We start from the raw sequence: 15,858 nt of genomic DNA, 5'->3' as shown, positions 1-15,858 counted from the left end.
CAGATACACCACTCACTTAACATTCAGTCCCAAAAAGCATAAACATAAAACTTTTAAGGCTAAAATTTAATTATAAAAAAGTTCAAAATTACATGTACATATCTCACGTCACAGTGACGCTCAAGAGAGCGAAAAAGTTGTCTAAAACAATTACAATGACAACTAATAAGATGATTATATTATTTTTAACATTGAGACAATTTAGCTCTCGTGCTAGACTTTCCTCGAGTGATGCTCTCTATTCCTGATCATTGTCGTCAGGGGAATCCGCCGAACCGTCTGCCCAACAAAAGAAGTGACTCTGTTCTGGGTTGCTTCGTGGGCAGCTATAGAACTTTCTCTCGTAACTGTGTGGTTGACGTGACGTCAACAGGGAAGTTTGGAGGCCATAGTGGTAAACCAGTCGTCGGGATGTCCTGGAAATTCTTGAGCTCACATTTTCCTGATTGCAATAGTAGATGAAATAACAGTGAAATATTGTTAGTATAAAATGGAATAGAACAACAAATCATTTCATTCAAAATACTCAAATTAATTGTCGAACCTTAGAGGAAATTTAAAGTCTTTCATTCTTTCTCTAACAAAAGTACAATAAGCCATTGTAAAACTTTCCACAAACCCATAAACTTATGATTTCTCTTTGAAGAGTGAAGCGTCACATATGAAATGACACAGAACACAGACACCCACAAGACTGAGATCAGAATGTGTCAAAATGGAACTATCCAACCACTGAAAGACATAATTAAATGCAGATACATCCATATTTTCCAAATTAACCCAACAATAGATCTAACATTTGCGATAAAACTAAATTCCAGATCTAAGAAAACTCTTACGATGACAGGAACGAAGATGAGAAATATGTTTCTTACTCTTGCTGTGAGTAGATCACGAGGACATGAAGAGAAAGATAAGAAGTAGAGAAAAAAATACACACAGGAACAGTCACCAGTCGGATAAGAATAGTGGACGAGATGAAGCTCGCGGCATCTCTCCACTCTCGCCTGATTAGGCAAAGGGGCAAGAGAGTTAAAAAATACTTTCCGAAGGCTGCGCCACGCCTATAACCTGGCTGTTCGGCCCGGTTCCGTTCGGCCCCTCTAAATCATACCAAAAAAATAAAAAATAAAAAATAAATAAATAAATGAAGCGGGCCCAAAGGGGCTCTAAGACCACTAAAAATATCCGTCCACTCCAACTCTCTTCGCGAGAGAAGGGGACCTGAGGATGTCATTTGCCGCGAACCCGCTAGCCCTGAGCGTACCAGAGCCTGCCTTCGAGGCCTGGCTTCGCGACTCCGGCTACCTAGAAATCCTCGACACCAGCTCCTCCTCGTTGCCCACTTCCTCTGCCTCATTTCCTTCCTCCTCGAAACCACTCCCGCCGAAAACTCCGTCAGCTGCCGTCGCCGGTGGAATATCCTCCATCTTCTTCTTTCTACGAACCCTAGCTTCCCTGTTTACCATCAACCCCTTCGCTAAGCTAACTCCGGAGGACTTCGTTCGTGAGACGCCGTCTTGGACTGTCGGGTTTGTCGGCGACGCCAGCTCCTACTCATGGCCTGGCGGGCCCTCCCAGGCCCGGATGAGGGTTCAGGAAAATGTTCGCCGATACGCCCGGAACTATGCTTTCTTATGCCTTATCTTCTTCGCGTGCTCGTTGTGCGTCCTTTCTGTTCTTACCTCTCTTATTCTTCAAATCGATGCCTTTTTTCCACCACCTTGATTTGCTGTTAGTCCTATTTGATCTGCAGGTATCAGATGCCAGTTCTGCTCTTGAGTCTGATGGTATGTTTGGGTCTTTGGGAGCTGCTGAGGTTCTGTAGCGATAAATGGGAGCTGGAGGAAAAGCGCCCAGCGGTGAGGACAATTTTGGTTTTCGCTGCTCAATTTGGTGAGCGGTATTTCCTTTTGTAATTTTTATTGTTTTTTGGAATTTTCTGTTTTTCGTGTTTTCGACCACCGGTGGTTATGCAATGAATAAATTTGGTGGGAGGAAAAAAAAACCATTTAAAAAAAAAAAAATGCAGCACTGCCTAGTCTGAGACTGCGTGTTTGAGAACTATTCCCCCATAAGTGAAGCCAGTGGTCTACTATTGTACATTGTTTACAAATTTTATAACCCTTTATTAGTTTTTTTCTATACTTCTATTTGAAATTGATTAAGCTAAGCCCAAGTCCCCATATTAGTCCCACTACTCTTATAACCCTTTCTCCCTTTTTTTTTTTTTTTTTTTTTTTTTTTTTTTTTCTAGTGGTTCAATTAATAATTTTTGGCCAATTTGCTATTTTTTTTTAAATTAGTTTGAGTTTAAGAAGGATAAGAATTATTTATCTTTAATTTTGCTCAAGTTTTTTTGTAAATAGGACCTTCTGCATGGACTTTTAGAACGAATTTTGAATTATGAAAAATATGTAGAACTTACGCAACTCTTCTTCGGATTTCTAATGTACTTGCCTTAGGAGTCTATGATCGAGGAGTATCCAAGTCATCTATTGGTTTCCCAACAACTTTAGAATGATCCTAGCAAGCCAAGTCATGCTCCTAGATTTTATGAAGTAGTTGTGATTCTATAAGGCATTGTTGCTATTTTTACAAAGTTTTTAGATTCTTGAAGTTTGTTGCAACTTTTCTAGTAATTCCCTTTTTCCTCATGACTTAGAAATTGCATGTTTTTGGTTTTTTCCATATTTCTCCTGTAAATAAGGACATAATAGAATAGTTACAAGTGAGCCAAAATGGTTTAAATGAAATATATTTCAATTTTCACTCAACCCAACCTTCATTCTTAGTCATTTTTCTCTCTTCTTCTCTCTCTCTCTTTTTCTTTTTTTGTGAGCCCAACACCTCTAGTTGTATAACGTCTACTCAAGTAGCTCGTTCTTTTTCTCCTGCAATCGTAGTTTCTCCAATACCTAATCAAGTCGCTAGTATCTACATTCCAAATCTTGTTATGTTTCCATTCAGAAAGGCTGTTTTCTAGCTGCTTTCCTCTTCTCAAATTGTGATAAAACAATAAAAATTCAGTCTATTTTTAAGGGTACATAAAAGGTGAAATATTCAAGCCTATCAATGAGGCCAAAGAAGTAAAAATGAAGTCAATTGGTAGAGTTTCCCGAAAATCCCTAGCTTCACATTTATAATGTAATTTCAATTTTTATTATTAATTTAATAATTGATCTTCATGGTATTGTTTACCTTAGAAATTTTATATGATAGTTGATTGCCTTTGGCCTATTTCCAAAGCTTGATAGTCTAATCTGGTCTGATACCAAGGTATCGTATGAAGCCCAATAAGATCTAATTTACATTTAATAATAGATTTGGAAGTATAAATCAACCTTTGTTGGTGGTGAGCATGTGACACGCCATACACACTACAACAAGGGCCCATTCCATCTCATGCAGAGGGCTTTGGACACCAATCTTATCCACGGAAGTTTTAGCCATTTTTTTATATCCTTATCTTGTTTCAGGCATAAAACTAATTTGTTAATGGTGAGCACGTGACACACCATACACACTACAACAAGGACCCATTCCATATCATGTGGAGGGCTTTGGACACCAATCTTATCCACGGAAGTTTTAGCCATTTTTTTGTATCCTCACCTTCTTTAAGGCGTAAAACTAATCAATAAGTAATAGTTGTAAAAAAACCAATTAACATGTAAGGGAAATCAATACCCTGAATGGAACTTATATTAAATTTACAAGGTCTGAGAAGGAATCAAGCAATATGATGGAGCAAATAGCTCAATTTTTGTATTAATGACTCGTAGAATTGGAGGGAATTTCTTTGTAAGTTTTGATAATTACCTGTTGTTTCTAAAGAACATTAGTAATGAAGGTGAATAAGTGCTTGTAGATGAGTGAGGCCAGCCCTTTGTTTGACGCCTGCTTCCTTTCAAGTTGGATAGCAAACTAGAGTTGTATGCCTTTGTTGTCATAATATATGGTCATTACACAAACAATTGCTTAAAGGTACTGTTAGCATATTACACTTTCTGCAATTTTACTTTTGCATAAAAGCTTTCTATGCCCGATTGAAATTGTCATACTCACATGATGTGGTGGAACATTGAGTCTTTAGGAAGAACAATGGATCTGGTGGCAATAGCTAATGCAGACATAAGAGAAGACAATACAAAAGAATATTGCGAAGTTACATGCTTTCTCGCTAAGAAATTTGTTGCAAGAGAAAACAACTCATAAATTTTATCGCAGGACTTCATGAAACTTTTTATAATTAATCTAAATTATTCTTAGTGCACACTATTGCAGAGTCTACCATGGATTTGGATTTTGACCGGGTAGGTCTACTATGGAGCTATACATTTATTGAGATGTTTGATGTAGAAGTTCAAAGAGAATAAGGAGGATCTACATATAATTATTATTGATTTAGAAAAAAACTTACGATAAGCTTCCAAGAGATAAGCTTCCAAGAGATATCCTTTGGAGAGTTCTAGAGAAGAAAGGTGTTGATATGACTTATATTCAAGCCATTAAAAAGCCATTAAAGATATGTGTCATTAAAGATATGTGTAATAGAGTTGTTACTTGTGTTTGAACAGAAGGAGGATTGATCAAATAATTTCCTATTTCTGTTGGATTACATCTGGGATCGACTTTAAGCCCATATCTTTTTGCTTTAGTTATGAATGCTCTTACTGGATATTTAGAGGATGTACCTTGGTGTATGCTTTTTGCTGACGATATCCTTCTTGTGGATAAGACTAGAGAGAAAGTTCATGAAAAACTTGAATTATGGTGGTCTACATTGAAGTGTGAAGGCCATCGTTAGAGTAGAACTAAGCCATCGTTAAGTGTGAAGGCCATCGTTAGAGTAGAACTAAAACTGAATACATGAAATGTAATTTTAGTAATAGTAGCTCTTGTGACAGAGTTGTAATTATGAGCGATCAAATTATTAAAAGGTGTGAGCGTTGTAGATATCTCGGGTCTATTGTTCAAAGTGATGGTGACATAGATGGGGATGTTATTAGTAGAATTCAAGTTGGTTGATTGAATTGAAGGAATGCATCAGACCTATTGTGTGATAGAAAAGTACCACTTAGACTTAAAAGAAAATTTTATAAGATGTTGGTGAGACTTGCAATGCTCTATGGCGCTGAATTTTGGCCTTTAAAAGAGAAGCATAAAGCTAAGTATTGTTGAGATGAGGCTGCTTAGGTGGATGAGTGGCTTTATACTTAGAGACAAAATGTGAAATGAATATATCTGTGATAAGGTTAGTGTAGCTCCAGTGGCAGACAAAATTAGAGAGAGTCGTCTTAGATGGTTTGGCCACATTAAATGTCAACCATCTGACGATATCCTTCATGTGGATAAGACTAGAGAAAATATTCATGAAAAACTTGAATTATGGTGGTCTACATTGAAGTCTGAAGGCCATAGTTAGAGTAGAACTAAAACTGAATACATGGAATGTAATTTTAGTAATAGTAGCTCTAGTGACAGAGTTGTAACTATGGGTGATCAAATTATTAAAAGGTGCGAGTGCTATAGATATCTCGGGTCTATTGTTCAAAGTGATGGTGACATAGATGTGAATGTTATTAGTGGAATTCAAGTTGGTTGATTGAATTGATGGAATGCATCGGGCCTATTGTGTGATAGAAAAAAGATATGTGTAATAGAGTTGTACTTGTGTTTGAACAGAAGGAGGATTGATCAAATAATTTCCTATTTCTGTTGGATTACATCTGGGATCGACTTTAAGCCCATATCTTTTTGCTTTAGTTATGAATGCTCTTACTGGATATTTAGAGGATGTACCTTGGTGTATGCTTTTTGCTGACGATATCCTTCTTGTGGATAAGACTAGAGAGAAAGTTCATGAAAAACTTGAATTATGGTGGTCTACATTGAAGTCTGAAGGCCATCGTTAGAGTAGAACTAAAACTGAATACATGGAATGTAATTTTAGTAATAGTAGCTCTAGTGACAGAGTTGTAACTATGGACGATCAAATTATTAAAAGGTGTGAGTGCTTTAGATATCTCGGGTCTATTGTTCAAAGTGATGGTGACATAGATGGGGATGTTATTAGTAGAATTCAAGTTGGTTGATTGAATTGATGGAATGCATCGGGCCGATTGTGTGATAGAAAAGTACCACTTAGACTTAAAGGAAAATTTTATAAGATGATGGTGAGACTTGCAATGCTCTATGGCGCTGAATGTTGGCCTTTAAAAGAGAAGCATAAAGCTAAGTTAAGTATTGCCGAGATGAGGCTGCTTAGGTGGATGAGTGGCTTTATACTTATAAACAAAATGCGAAATGACTATCTCTGTGGTAAGGTTAGTGTAGCTCCAGTGGCAGACAAAATTAGAGAGAGTCGTCTGGCTAGGAGAGTATATGTTTTAGATTCGACTTATGTTGAGAAAGGCAGAGTTAGTCGTAGAAATACTTGGGCAAATTGTATAAAAATGATCTTAATTTATTAGAATAAAATGAAAATATGACACTCAATAGAACGCAATGGAGAAAAAAGATTCATGTCGCCAACCCTACTTAGTGGGATAAAAATTTGTTGTTGTTGTTGTTGGACACTATAGCAGAGGCCATTTCTAAAGTCCCCTAACAATAGACTAGAAGATTAAAGCTCTTAGAAGAGGTTAAAAGTTTTTTTTAGAATAGTGGCTAGTTATAAGGGTAGCTTAAAGGAGATAAAAGCCTTGTTTAAAAAGGCTTTTCATGAGGCACCTAGTACGTTCCCCTTGATTAAAATTTTTGGCCTAAGCTAGGTTTTTACCTTTTTCATTTGAGGCATCTGCCTTGAAACTATATGCCTATTGGTGCATGAGGTGACCTTTTTTAGTAATATTTACTTGAAATATAAAATACACTTTTAATTTGTATCTAAGATGGTTTTTTTAGTTTTTTTGGTTTAGAATTTAGACTAGTTTAAAAATAGAGATTTAAGCTTTTAGGTTTTTATTTCTTATTTTTTAACTTATTTTCTTAATTAGTTTGTTTTTTAAGTTTCTTTTAAATTTTTTCATTTTATTTTAGCTTATTTTAATTTCCTTTTAACATGATTTATTTCCATTTTTCTTAATATTATTTTAGTTCGTTTGCTTTTGTTTTCATTTTTATTACTATTTTATTTTTTTAAGCATGTTTATTGTTATGGATTAGTTTTGAGTTGTTTTTACCTTTAGGAGTACTTTTTTATTTGAGGCTTATGTCTCAATTTGCCTTGAGGCTTATTATTCGTCTTGGTAATGTGAAGTGCCTCGGTTTTCTATTTTGGCGTTTTAAAATTTCTATAAAAGATAAAAAAAGGAAGCCTTATTACAATACTGCCAGTATCAAGGTTATTTAGAAGTAGGGGTTAAAAGCTGCATCCAAAAAAGAGGCATCCAAGAATAAGGCCAAGTATACTTTGACCATCACATAGAAAGGGAAGAGATTACAGTTTTACCAGGAGTGTAGAAATCAAATCCAGCATTCATATTGATGGCTATCAATGCAATTAGTTGATGAGGCATTTCAAGCTTTACATCATCGTCTAGAATCATGGGGCAAAGAGTTTTATTGCCTTATTTAGTAGTAGAAATTTGGTTTGTTTTTTCTCTAGTCCAAAGATGTGAGGAATGAAACATCCATAATCTTATCCTATAGGATGGATCAATATTATTCTTCACTATATGATGGAGTATCAAAGCAAGGTGAATTTCATGATTTCAAATTTTTTGTGTATAAAGTATTATATGATGCAGTTCCATTTGATCTTTAGCATGTTTTATTGAAAATCATTGTTTATGACATAGGAATGCAGTGTACTTCTGAAGGAAACATTTACTTTTTCAGAATAAACATGGAGTGTCATTTGTGGTCAGGAAAGGCATATTTTTTGATGAATTTTTGAACTAACACCCTACCTGAACAACACGAAACCTTGCGAATATACTAGAGTCCCAACAATAGAAGCCTTACCAATTGTTTAGTTTATCCACTTGCAAAATTAAGAGAGGTTGATAATTGCTAGTATGGAAAGGCATATCCACTTAAGACCAAGCGCTTAGCCAGAAAAAAAACTCTCAATATAAGCCTTCCAATATGGCTAAAGGCTACAGCACTAACAATTTATTGTGAATTGATTCCTAAGTTGTGCATACCCAAAGCAGAAAGGCCAATTTTCTAGAAAACTGAGTCATAAGATTTCATTCATATAAGTGCATGATTCAGAGCAATCCACCTGAAGTCTCATATTAATCACCATTCATTCAAAAAAGATAACAAGAAGCACATAAAATAATGTTACAAACTAGATGCAAAGAAAAATAAAGTTCATTTCTTTACAAAATTGTTATAAATTACATGTCTTGAGGATTATATTTGTTTTTCTCTTTAACACAATAGCCAAAGGATTGCTTCTTTAAAAGCTTTTCTTCTTCTATATTGCCTTGGACTTGCAATTTTAGTGTAAAAGTCCACTTCAGTTAACTCCAGGCTTTATTCAGGGTATTCTATGGACAATCTACTACTTGCATGGTTACATTTTTCTTTGCAAGTGCTTTTTTCAATTTAATGATCTCCATAGTGAGCGGTATTATTCTATTTTCATCCGAGGAAACTTTTATTGTTATTACTTTAGACAATCTACTCCATATTCTTTAGATTGCCCTTCAACTGAGTATTCTCATTCAACATGGCTTGGAGTTTCATCTTTATTTCATCTTTATCTTTAGACATATTCTAAAGCTTTGTTCTCTTCTCTTGCTTTTTAATTTTATCATGTAGTTGCTGATTATGCTTCAAGATCTTCTTCAAATCTTCTTGCCATTGGCTACTTAATTGAATTTCTGCTCTAAATCCTTGACCATAGCTTTAAACTCAGCCAAGAACTTTGTAATCTTAGCAATAATTTGTTATACTTCCATCTTAGACTTATTGTACTGCTTTTTTAGTCGTTTTGGTTTAACATTTCATGTAGAGCCCATCATGCCTTGCTATCATTTCGATCAGTTGGTCCTTAAAAGCCTTCAACTTAGGTTACAATCTAATTGTATTCACAACATTGACTTCCATTTAAAATTCAATTTTCTTTTTCTCTTAATTGAGCAAGATTTGTGTTCTCTACTTTTTGCATTATTTTATTGAATTTTTGGGAATTTGATCAGCAAGTATCTTGTCAAGACTTGGCCCGGGAATTCTGAGTTAACCAAGCCAAGAAATGACAATCAAATAGTGAAAGAAAATATTTCTAAACAATAGTATTAGTCCATAATAAAATATAATTACAGAAGAACCACTAATCTACAGTACATAAGTAAACATTTTATAATAAAATACATTAAATCATCCAACTTGATACAATAAAATAGTTGATATAATAAAAGTGAGAAAATAGGTAAACTAAATAAATTACCTCCTATTTTAATCTCTCTTCTCATATAAATAAATTCTCTCCCATTATTTATTATCAGTTTAGCAGTTATTTTATTGAGAAGTTAAACAAAATGTTAAGTTTAATACAACTTAGTGAATAATTGTCACTTTATTATGCATTGAATAACTATACAAATACTTAACATTATGACTCAAAGGAATATGTTAATCAATTTATAAAGTAAACTTTGTAGTTTTTATTTTATAAAATTTTTATTAATTCATTTTTATTAATTATATTTTTATTCATTTTAATCAATAATTTTTTCTATTTTTTTAGGTGCCATCTTAGGAACATTATCAAAAAATTCTCATTTTACATTATAAAGGCATAATCATTTTCATTTTCTTTTCATTTAACATGCACGAATACAATAGCATTCCCTGCTAGTATCGTAAAAGGTGATGACTACTGATAAACTTAATCGTTTATCTTTCACTTAATTTGTATTTTATTTTTCTAACCATTAAATTCATTTAATTTTTCATTAAATGCGGTTCAAAAATAAAAGAATTGAAATCATAAAACAGTCATATCATTTTCGTTAATCTTCTTTTGATTATAAGAGATTTTTTAGTGCTTTACAAATGAAACATTTTGAAAATAAATGAAACTGAATTTGATTCAAATAAACCGTAATATTCACTTTGATTTCCCCTTATAAAAGGATACTTTCAAATTTGTTGACATTCTCCTCCACAGTCTCAAATATTAGTCAGTTTACCTAAAAAATTACATTAAAGATGTTACTTGTAAAAAATAACCTTTGATGCTTGAATAATTCACATAAATTTATAAATCTTACAAATTGATTCTTACCTTAGTTTCTCTTTTCTGTCTTTTTCCAAAATAATAATTCTTCTCAACTCTTTTAATTAACACTCATGGTTATATTTCATATGATTCTATTATTAAAATGTAACAATTCATAATTAAGTTGACTATAAGTAATTTTCAAATAAACACTAACTTTATCTCATCTTTTCCTCATCTTTTGCACGATCCATGATCCAAAGCCCTAATCCTTTAAATCAAAGCTCATTTCATCACTGATTCATTTCATAATATTAATAGTAATACCAAACTATTAATTTAAAAAATAAAGTCTTTAACTTATAATATAAAAGACAACTCTAACCTTACCTCATTCATTCTCTTTTTTTATTGCACAAATCTTGGACTTGATCTGAATATTCCTTTCTTCAATTACTTGTCCAAACTTTATCATCAATATTAATTCATAATGAAAAACCTTTCTGCTTTTTTATCTTTACCGTTAGGAGTGGCCATCACAACATTAATTTGCATTATAATGTCTCCAACAATGAGAGATTCATTCCTTCTGTCTGTACTTTCTCTACTGTTTCAAGGATTCGAAGATCACAAACATTTTTATTGTTCTTCATCGATGTCATTTTTCTGCTTAATCTTCAGGAAACTTTATTTCAGGAATTTGAAGATAGCCTGATTTTTTACCTTTTAACTTGTGCACTTGTGTTTCAAGATGATAAAAAAGAAGTAATTTTAACAAAAGGGCACTTGCCAGAGCAATTTACCTATTTACCATGCAGTTTGACAATATGCTAAGAAGAACTGGAATGGCGCTTCCTCCTTCATTAGTATGAAGTACGATTATACTTGCTGGTCTCCAAGTATTACAATGTTGGGGAAACAATTACGGGTAGTGTGGAAAAATGAGTATTTATGACTTGTGGTAAAACTTTATACTGGAAGTATCTGTTGCAATTAAAAACTGCGAATGTTGCACTTTTTGATGATAAGGCTGTAGAAATTATATACCGTGATTTGGAAGTGCCGTAGAGAGACCAACAATGCATCACATCAATGCCGCGAATAGTTAAGCGTTTGACATTTAATAATTGAGTGAAAAATGATTAGATTTATGATAACTTAGTTTAAAAATGTGAACTATATTTACATTAATGACTAATTTGGCTGTTCCAAGTTGAAAAATATGTATTTTTTCCTTAAAATTTATGAATTTTTTGGGTTTCGTTTGGTTGAATATACTTTGAAATCAAGCTTTACATGAATATCTTCAAAATCCCACAAAAGTTAGGATTTCATTTTCACACCCATAACTGAGTCAAAACAAAATTTCATTTTTTTTAAAAAACATATTTTTCATTAAGAGGTAAACAGCTCACATAGCATTCAACATGAATGAAAAAATATGTTTCTTTTTCTTCAAGCAGTTGCGTCAATGCTTAGGCATTTGAAAATGTTTTTTTTTTCCTAATTTTACTTTGGATCTTCAATATATTTCAAAATCCATTCTGAATGTTGGTGATACTCTACTTAACCGATCTCCAGGTGGCTCTTTTTTATACCGCGGTTGTCAGCTACACAGGTTCAAAATCAAAATACTACTACGAAATATGATTTTCCCCTCCCTTCTTAGAACGCTATCCGTTCATCCTAATTCCTTCTTTTCCCTTTTCTTGTGCCAGTAATGCTTCTGCATGCTTCTCTTCGAAAGCTGGCTTCTTCTAAGCATTCCCTAAGCACAAATCAACACCGAAGGCCATACCAGAAGCAAATTAATTTTCCTTCCAAGTAAGATCGTAATACTATGTTTTATAGGCCCTCAGCTTGCTTCTTTCTACATTCATTTAAGCTCAATTTAGGCTTGTAAATAAAGTAAAATACAAAGCTTTTAGGCCTGCAGTTGGTTCATTAATCACTCAATTGCGCTTCTTTAGCTGAAGTTGGAGAATTATTTCAATTAGTATTTTTAGTTACGGTGGCTAACAAATGTAGAAAGAAGTTATTTTGTGTTGCCTGGAGATCACTTTTTGGCATCAACTTATTCGAAAATGCCCTGGTTCAAGTTTTATGGAGAAATTTTCTTTATTGTATTTAAGGAAATTTACATATATATTACACAATTACTTTATATTTTGTATGTCTAACATTGAAATTTTCATGTTTACATTTGTAACACTTTGGTGTCATAAAAGGTGTATTTCAATTTTATAAAATTATAATGATATATATTTTTTTTGTAATATTAAAGATTTAAGTGCTATGTATGTAAATATGAAAGTTTAGGTGTTAATATGTAAAAATGAGAATTATATGTTATGTTGCCACTTCTATTTTTCAATTGATTAAAGTTAATGGTGTCTTTTTTATGGTTATAAATTAAATGTTTGCCATCTTTGCCCCCGGAGAAAAAAAATAGCTAGCCATTGAAAGCTAATTGTTCGCTTAATTATGTTGCCACCTAGAAGCTTATCTTACAATTATTAAGAAGAAACTAGACAAATCAATTTTTTGAGTAGATAATGAATTTCCTAATCTGTTGAGTGGCTTTTTGTGATCACTGTTGTTTTTTATTTTTATTTTTATTTTTTTTATTTATATTTCAATTTTAAATAAAATGTTTGAAATGATATAACATATTTAGTTATTTTTTAAAACATATAAAATAAATTTTAGATATTCTGTATATTTTTAAAAATAAGTTAATTTATTTTAAAAAATATATATAAAAAATGTATTAAAGAAATATGTTTTTAAATAAAAGCAAAAATAAAAATAAAAATAAAAATAAAAATAAAATTAAAGATAAAAGATCCTGAATAATTTCTGAAACATGATTTGGTAATGATAAAATAATTGATGCTTATTTGTAAGTCTTAGTTTGCTAAATTTAACATAAAATTAGTCAAAGGAAACGCACAATATAATCTCTATTCTTAATAATTAGAGTTCAACATGATTATCTGTATAATAGTTGTATTTTTAAAATAAGCTTTTCCTTATCAATATTCAGAACTTATTCAATTTTTTTTTTTACAGTTAAAAATATATTTATTAAGCTGCATGGTAGGCTTGAAATTGTGAGGTGTGGTAGGGTAAAAATTATTCCATATGGATGCTGTATGCAAAAATTTATACGGTGTCCGGTCTCCACCGTCCATCACAATAAAGTTGTATGACGGTGAGTCTTATTTTGAATTTTTTTTAAAAGAAATTATTGTAATAGATGGTAGAGATCGGACACCGTATAAAATAGTATAAAATAATTTTTCTGTGGTAGGGAGAAATTTAACGGAAGTGTGGAATTTGTAATTTTAAATTTTAAGTATTAAGAACGTAAATAATAATATTTTTGAAGCTATTTGACCCCTAAAATTGCCACGTATGCACTTAGAAAACCATTCATTCTCAACTAGGACTTAAAATAACATGATTGTTAAATTTTTTTTTTTATTTTCAATGATTGAGTTCTAAGTTTTGAAAAAATAATTTTATTTAATAAATAAACTACAAATTCTTTCAGTGTAAAAATGAATTATTTATAATGTGCTATAATCTAACAAGAACTTAAATTTGAAGAAATATTTACAAAGATATCACCTAATTCTTCTTTTTTTATGTATTTAACACTTAAACTTCAATTTATATGCATATTTCTTCACATGTATGCATACAGATGTGTATTTTACAGTTTAAAAGTTAAACTAGTGTTTTTTTTAGTGATATGAAAAGTTCGTGTGAAATAAATCTCTATTAAAAACTGTCCAATTATGTACTGAGTGTTTTTTTTTTTCGTTTTTGAGGTAGTTTGAGGCACATGCCTCGTAATTTGAAAATTGCATAGTCAAAATAAATGGGTAAAAAATCTATAATAGCAGCATAATTTATGAATATATGAAAGGAAAACACATTAACATCAGTTGGCCGCTTTCGTCACCACCGCCATCGGTCTTCATCCATGTCGGATGGATTTGATTTCGTTGTAGAGTCTCCAATTTGTTGTATGTTGTGTTGCCCCCTTATCTGAAAAATTCTCTATCTCAGGACGTGCGAGTGAACTAAGAGATGAGAAATTGTAGGACTAGGGTCGGTAATAATAGGAAGATTATGAAGGCTATACTAAACAAAAAAAGGAAATTTACATATCATGACACCGTTGCACTCAGTGAAGAGTGTAGTGCTATTATTCAGAAAAAGTTTTCTAAAAAATTAAAAGATCCTGATAGTTTTACTATACCTTGTGCTATTGGTGAAAATTTATTTGGAAAAGCTTTATGTGATTTTGGAGCGAATATCAATCTTATGTCTTTATTGATCTTTAAACGTTTAGATTTAGGAGATATTTCCCCTACTACTGTAACTCTTTAGTTAGCTGATCGATCAATAACTTATCTACAAGGAGTTATAGAGGATGTATTAGTAAAAGTGGATAAATTTATTTTCCCTGTAGACTTTATAGTATTGGATATGAAGGAAGATAAAGAAATTCCTATTATTTTTAGGAGACCATTTCTTGCAACAAGGAGAACTGTGATAGATGTGCAAAAAGGAGAATTAATAATGAGAGTTAATGATCAAGAAGTAACATTTAATATTGCAAAAGCTATGAAATATCCAACAATAGAAAAAAATAATGAATGTTTTAAGATAGAAGTAACTGATTATCTGAGTAATGAGCAATTTAAGAATGAGTTTGAAGAGAAATTAAAGCAAGGAGAATTTTTGGAAAATAAGGATGAAATAAAAGAAGAAGATTTTGATTATATCCAGGGCAAATTTGAAACTTTAGACTTGTTGTAAAATGATAATAAAAATCTTATTCCTTCAAGTATTAAACCACCTGAACTTGAACTGAAAACATTACCTGCCCACTTAAAATATGTGTTTTTAGGAGAGTTATTAACATTTCCTATTTTTGTATCTTCTAAATTAACAGAAATTTAAGAACAAAAATTAATAGAGATGTTAAAAAAATATAAAAAGGCTTTTGAAAAAAGGCTTTTGATAATAGAGATGTTAAAAAAATATAAAAAGGCTTTTGAATGGACTTTAGCATATATTAAAGGAATTAGTCCTTCTATTTGTATGTACCGAATTCTATTAGATGAAAAGTACAAACTTAAAGTTGATCCTCAGAGGAAATTAAACCCAATAATGAAAGAATAAAAAAGGAAAGAAGTTGTTAAAAAAGAGTTGTTAAAAAAGAAATTTTAAAATGGGTAGATGCTGGAATTATATATTTTATTTCAGATAGTGCTTGGGTAATTCCAATTCATAATGTTTCGAAGAAAGGAGGAGTGACCGTTGATGAAAATGAAAAAAATAAACTAATACCAATAAGACAAGTCACTGGTTGGCAAATTTGTATTGACAATAGAAAATTAAATATGGCCACTAGAAAGGACCACTTTCATGTACCTTTTCTAGACCAAATGTTGGATAGATTGGTTATGAACAAATATTATTGCTTTTTAGATGGATATATCGGTTATCATCAAATTCCAATTGCTCTAGAGGATCAAGAGAAGATAACATTTACAAGCACATATGAAACATTTGCTTTTCATAGAATGCCTTTTAGACTATGCATTACACCTGCAACATTTCAAAGATGTATGATGAATCGATGTCAATCTTTAGCAATT

General features: G+C 32.0%; 1 protein-coding gene across 1 annotated transcript; it reads left to right on the top strand.

Moving 5' to 3' along the window:
- Window positions 1–1,187: 1,187 nt before the first annotated feature.
- Window positions 1,188–12,310, top strand: LOC110035534 (PRA1 family protein H). Its single transcript, XM_020739768.1, has 4 exons — window positions 1,188–1,664; window positions 1,757–1,896; window positions 11,727–11,798; window positions 11,899–12,310. The coding sequence occupies exons 1-4, from the start codon at window positions 1,231–1,233 to the stop codon at window positions 12,006–12,008; spliced, it is 756 nt and encodes a 251-aa protein (XP_020595427.1). The 5' UTR covers window positions 1,188–1,230; the 3' UTR covers window positions 12,009–12,310.
- The last annotated feature ends 3,548 nt before the right edge of the window (window positions 12,311–15,858 follow it).

The sequence above is a fragment of the Phalaenopsis equestris genome, unplaced genomic scaffold, assembly GCF_001263595.1.
Source record: "Phalaenopsis equestris unplaced genomic scaffold, ASM126359v1 Scaffold198031, whole genome shotgun sequence".
Taxonomy (NCBI): Eukaryota; Viridiplantae; Streptophyta; class Magnoliopsida; order Asparagales; family Orchidaceae; genus Phalaenopsis; species Phalaenopsis equestris.
The sequence above is the reverse complement of the archived record's forward strand: the minus strand, read 5'-3'. Positions and strand labels throughout refer to the sequence as shown.

What these genes read in the sequence shown, in the direction of transcription:
- LOC110035534 (XM_020739768.1), top strand. Translation starts at nt 1,231, where the DNA reads ATGTCATTTGCCGCGAACCCGCTAGCCCTGAGCGTACCAGAGCCTGCC. An exon ending in ATCTTCTTCGCGTGCTCGTT is followed by an intron (nt 1,665 to 1,756) that starts GTGCGTCCTTTC and finishes TTTGATCTGCAG; the next exon opens with GTATCAGATGCCAGTTCTGC. An exon ending in GGTTTTCGCTGCTCAATTTG is followed by an intron (nt 1,897 to 11,726) that starts GTGAGCGGTATT and finishes AAAATCCATTCT; the next exon opens with GAATGTTGGTGATACTCTAC.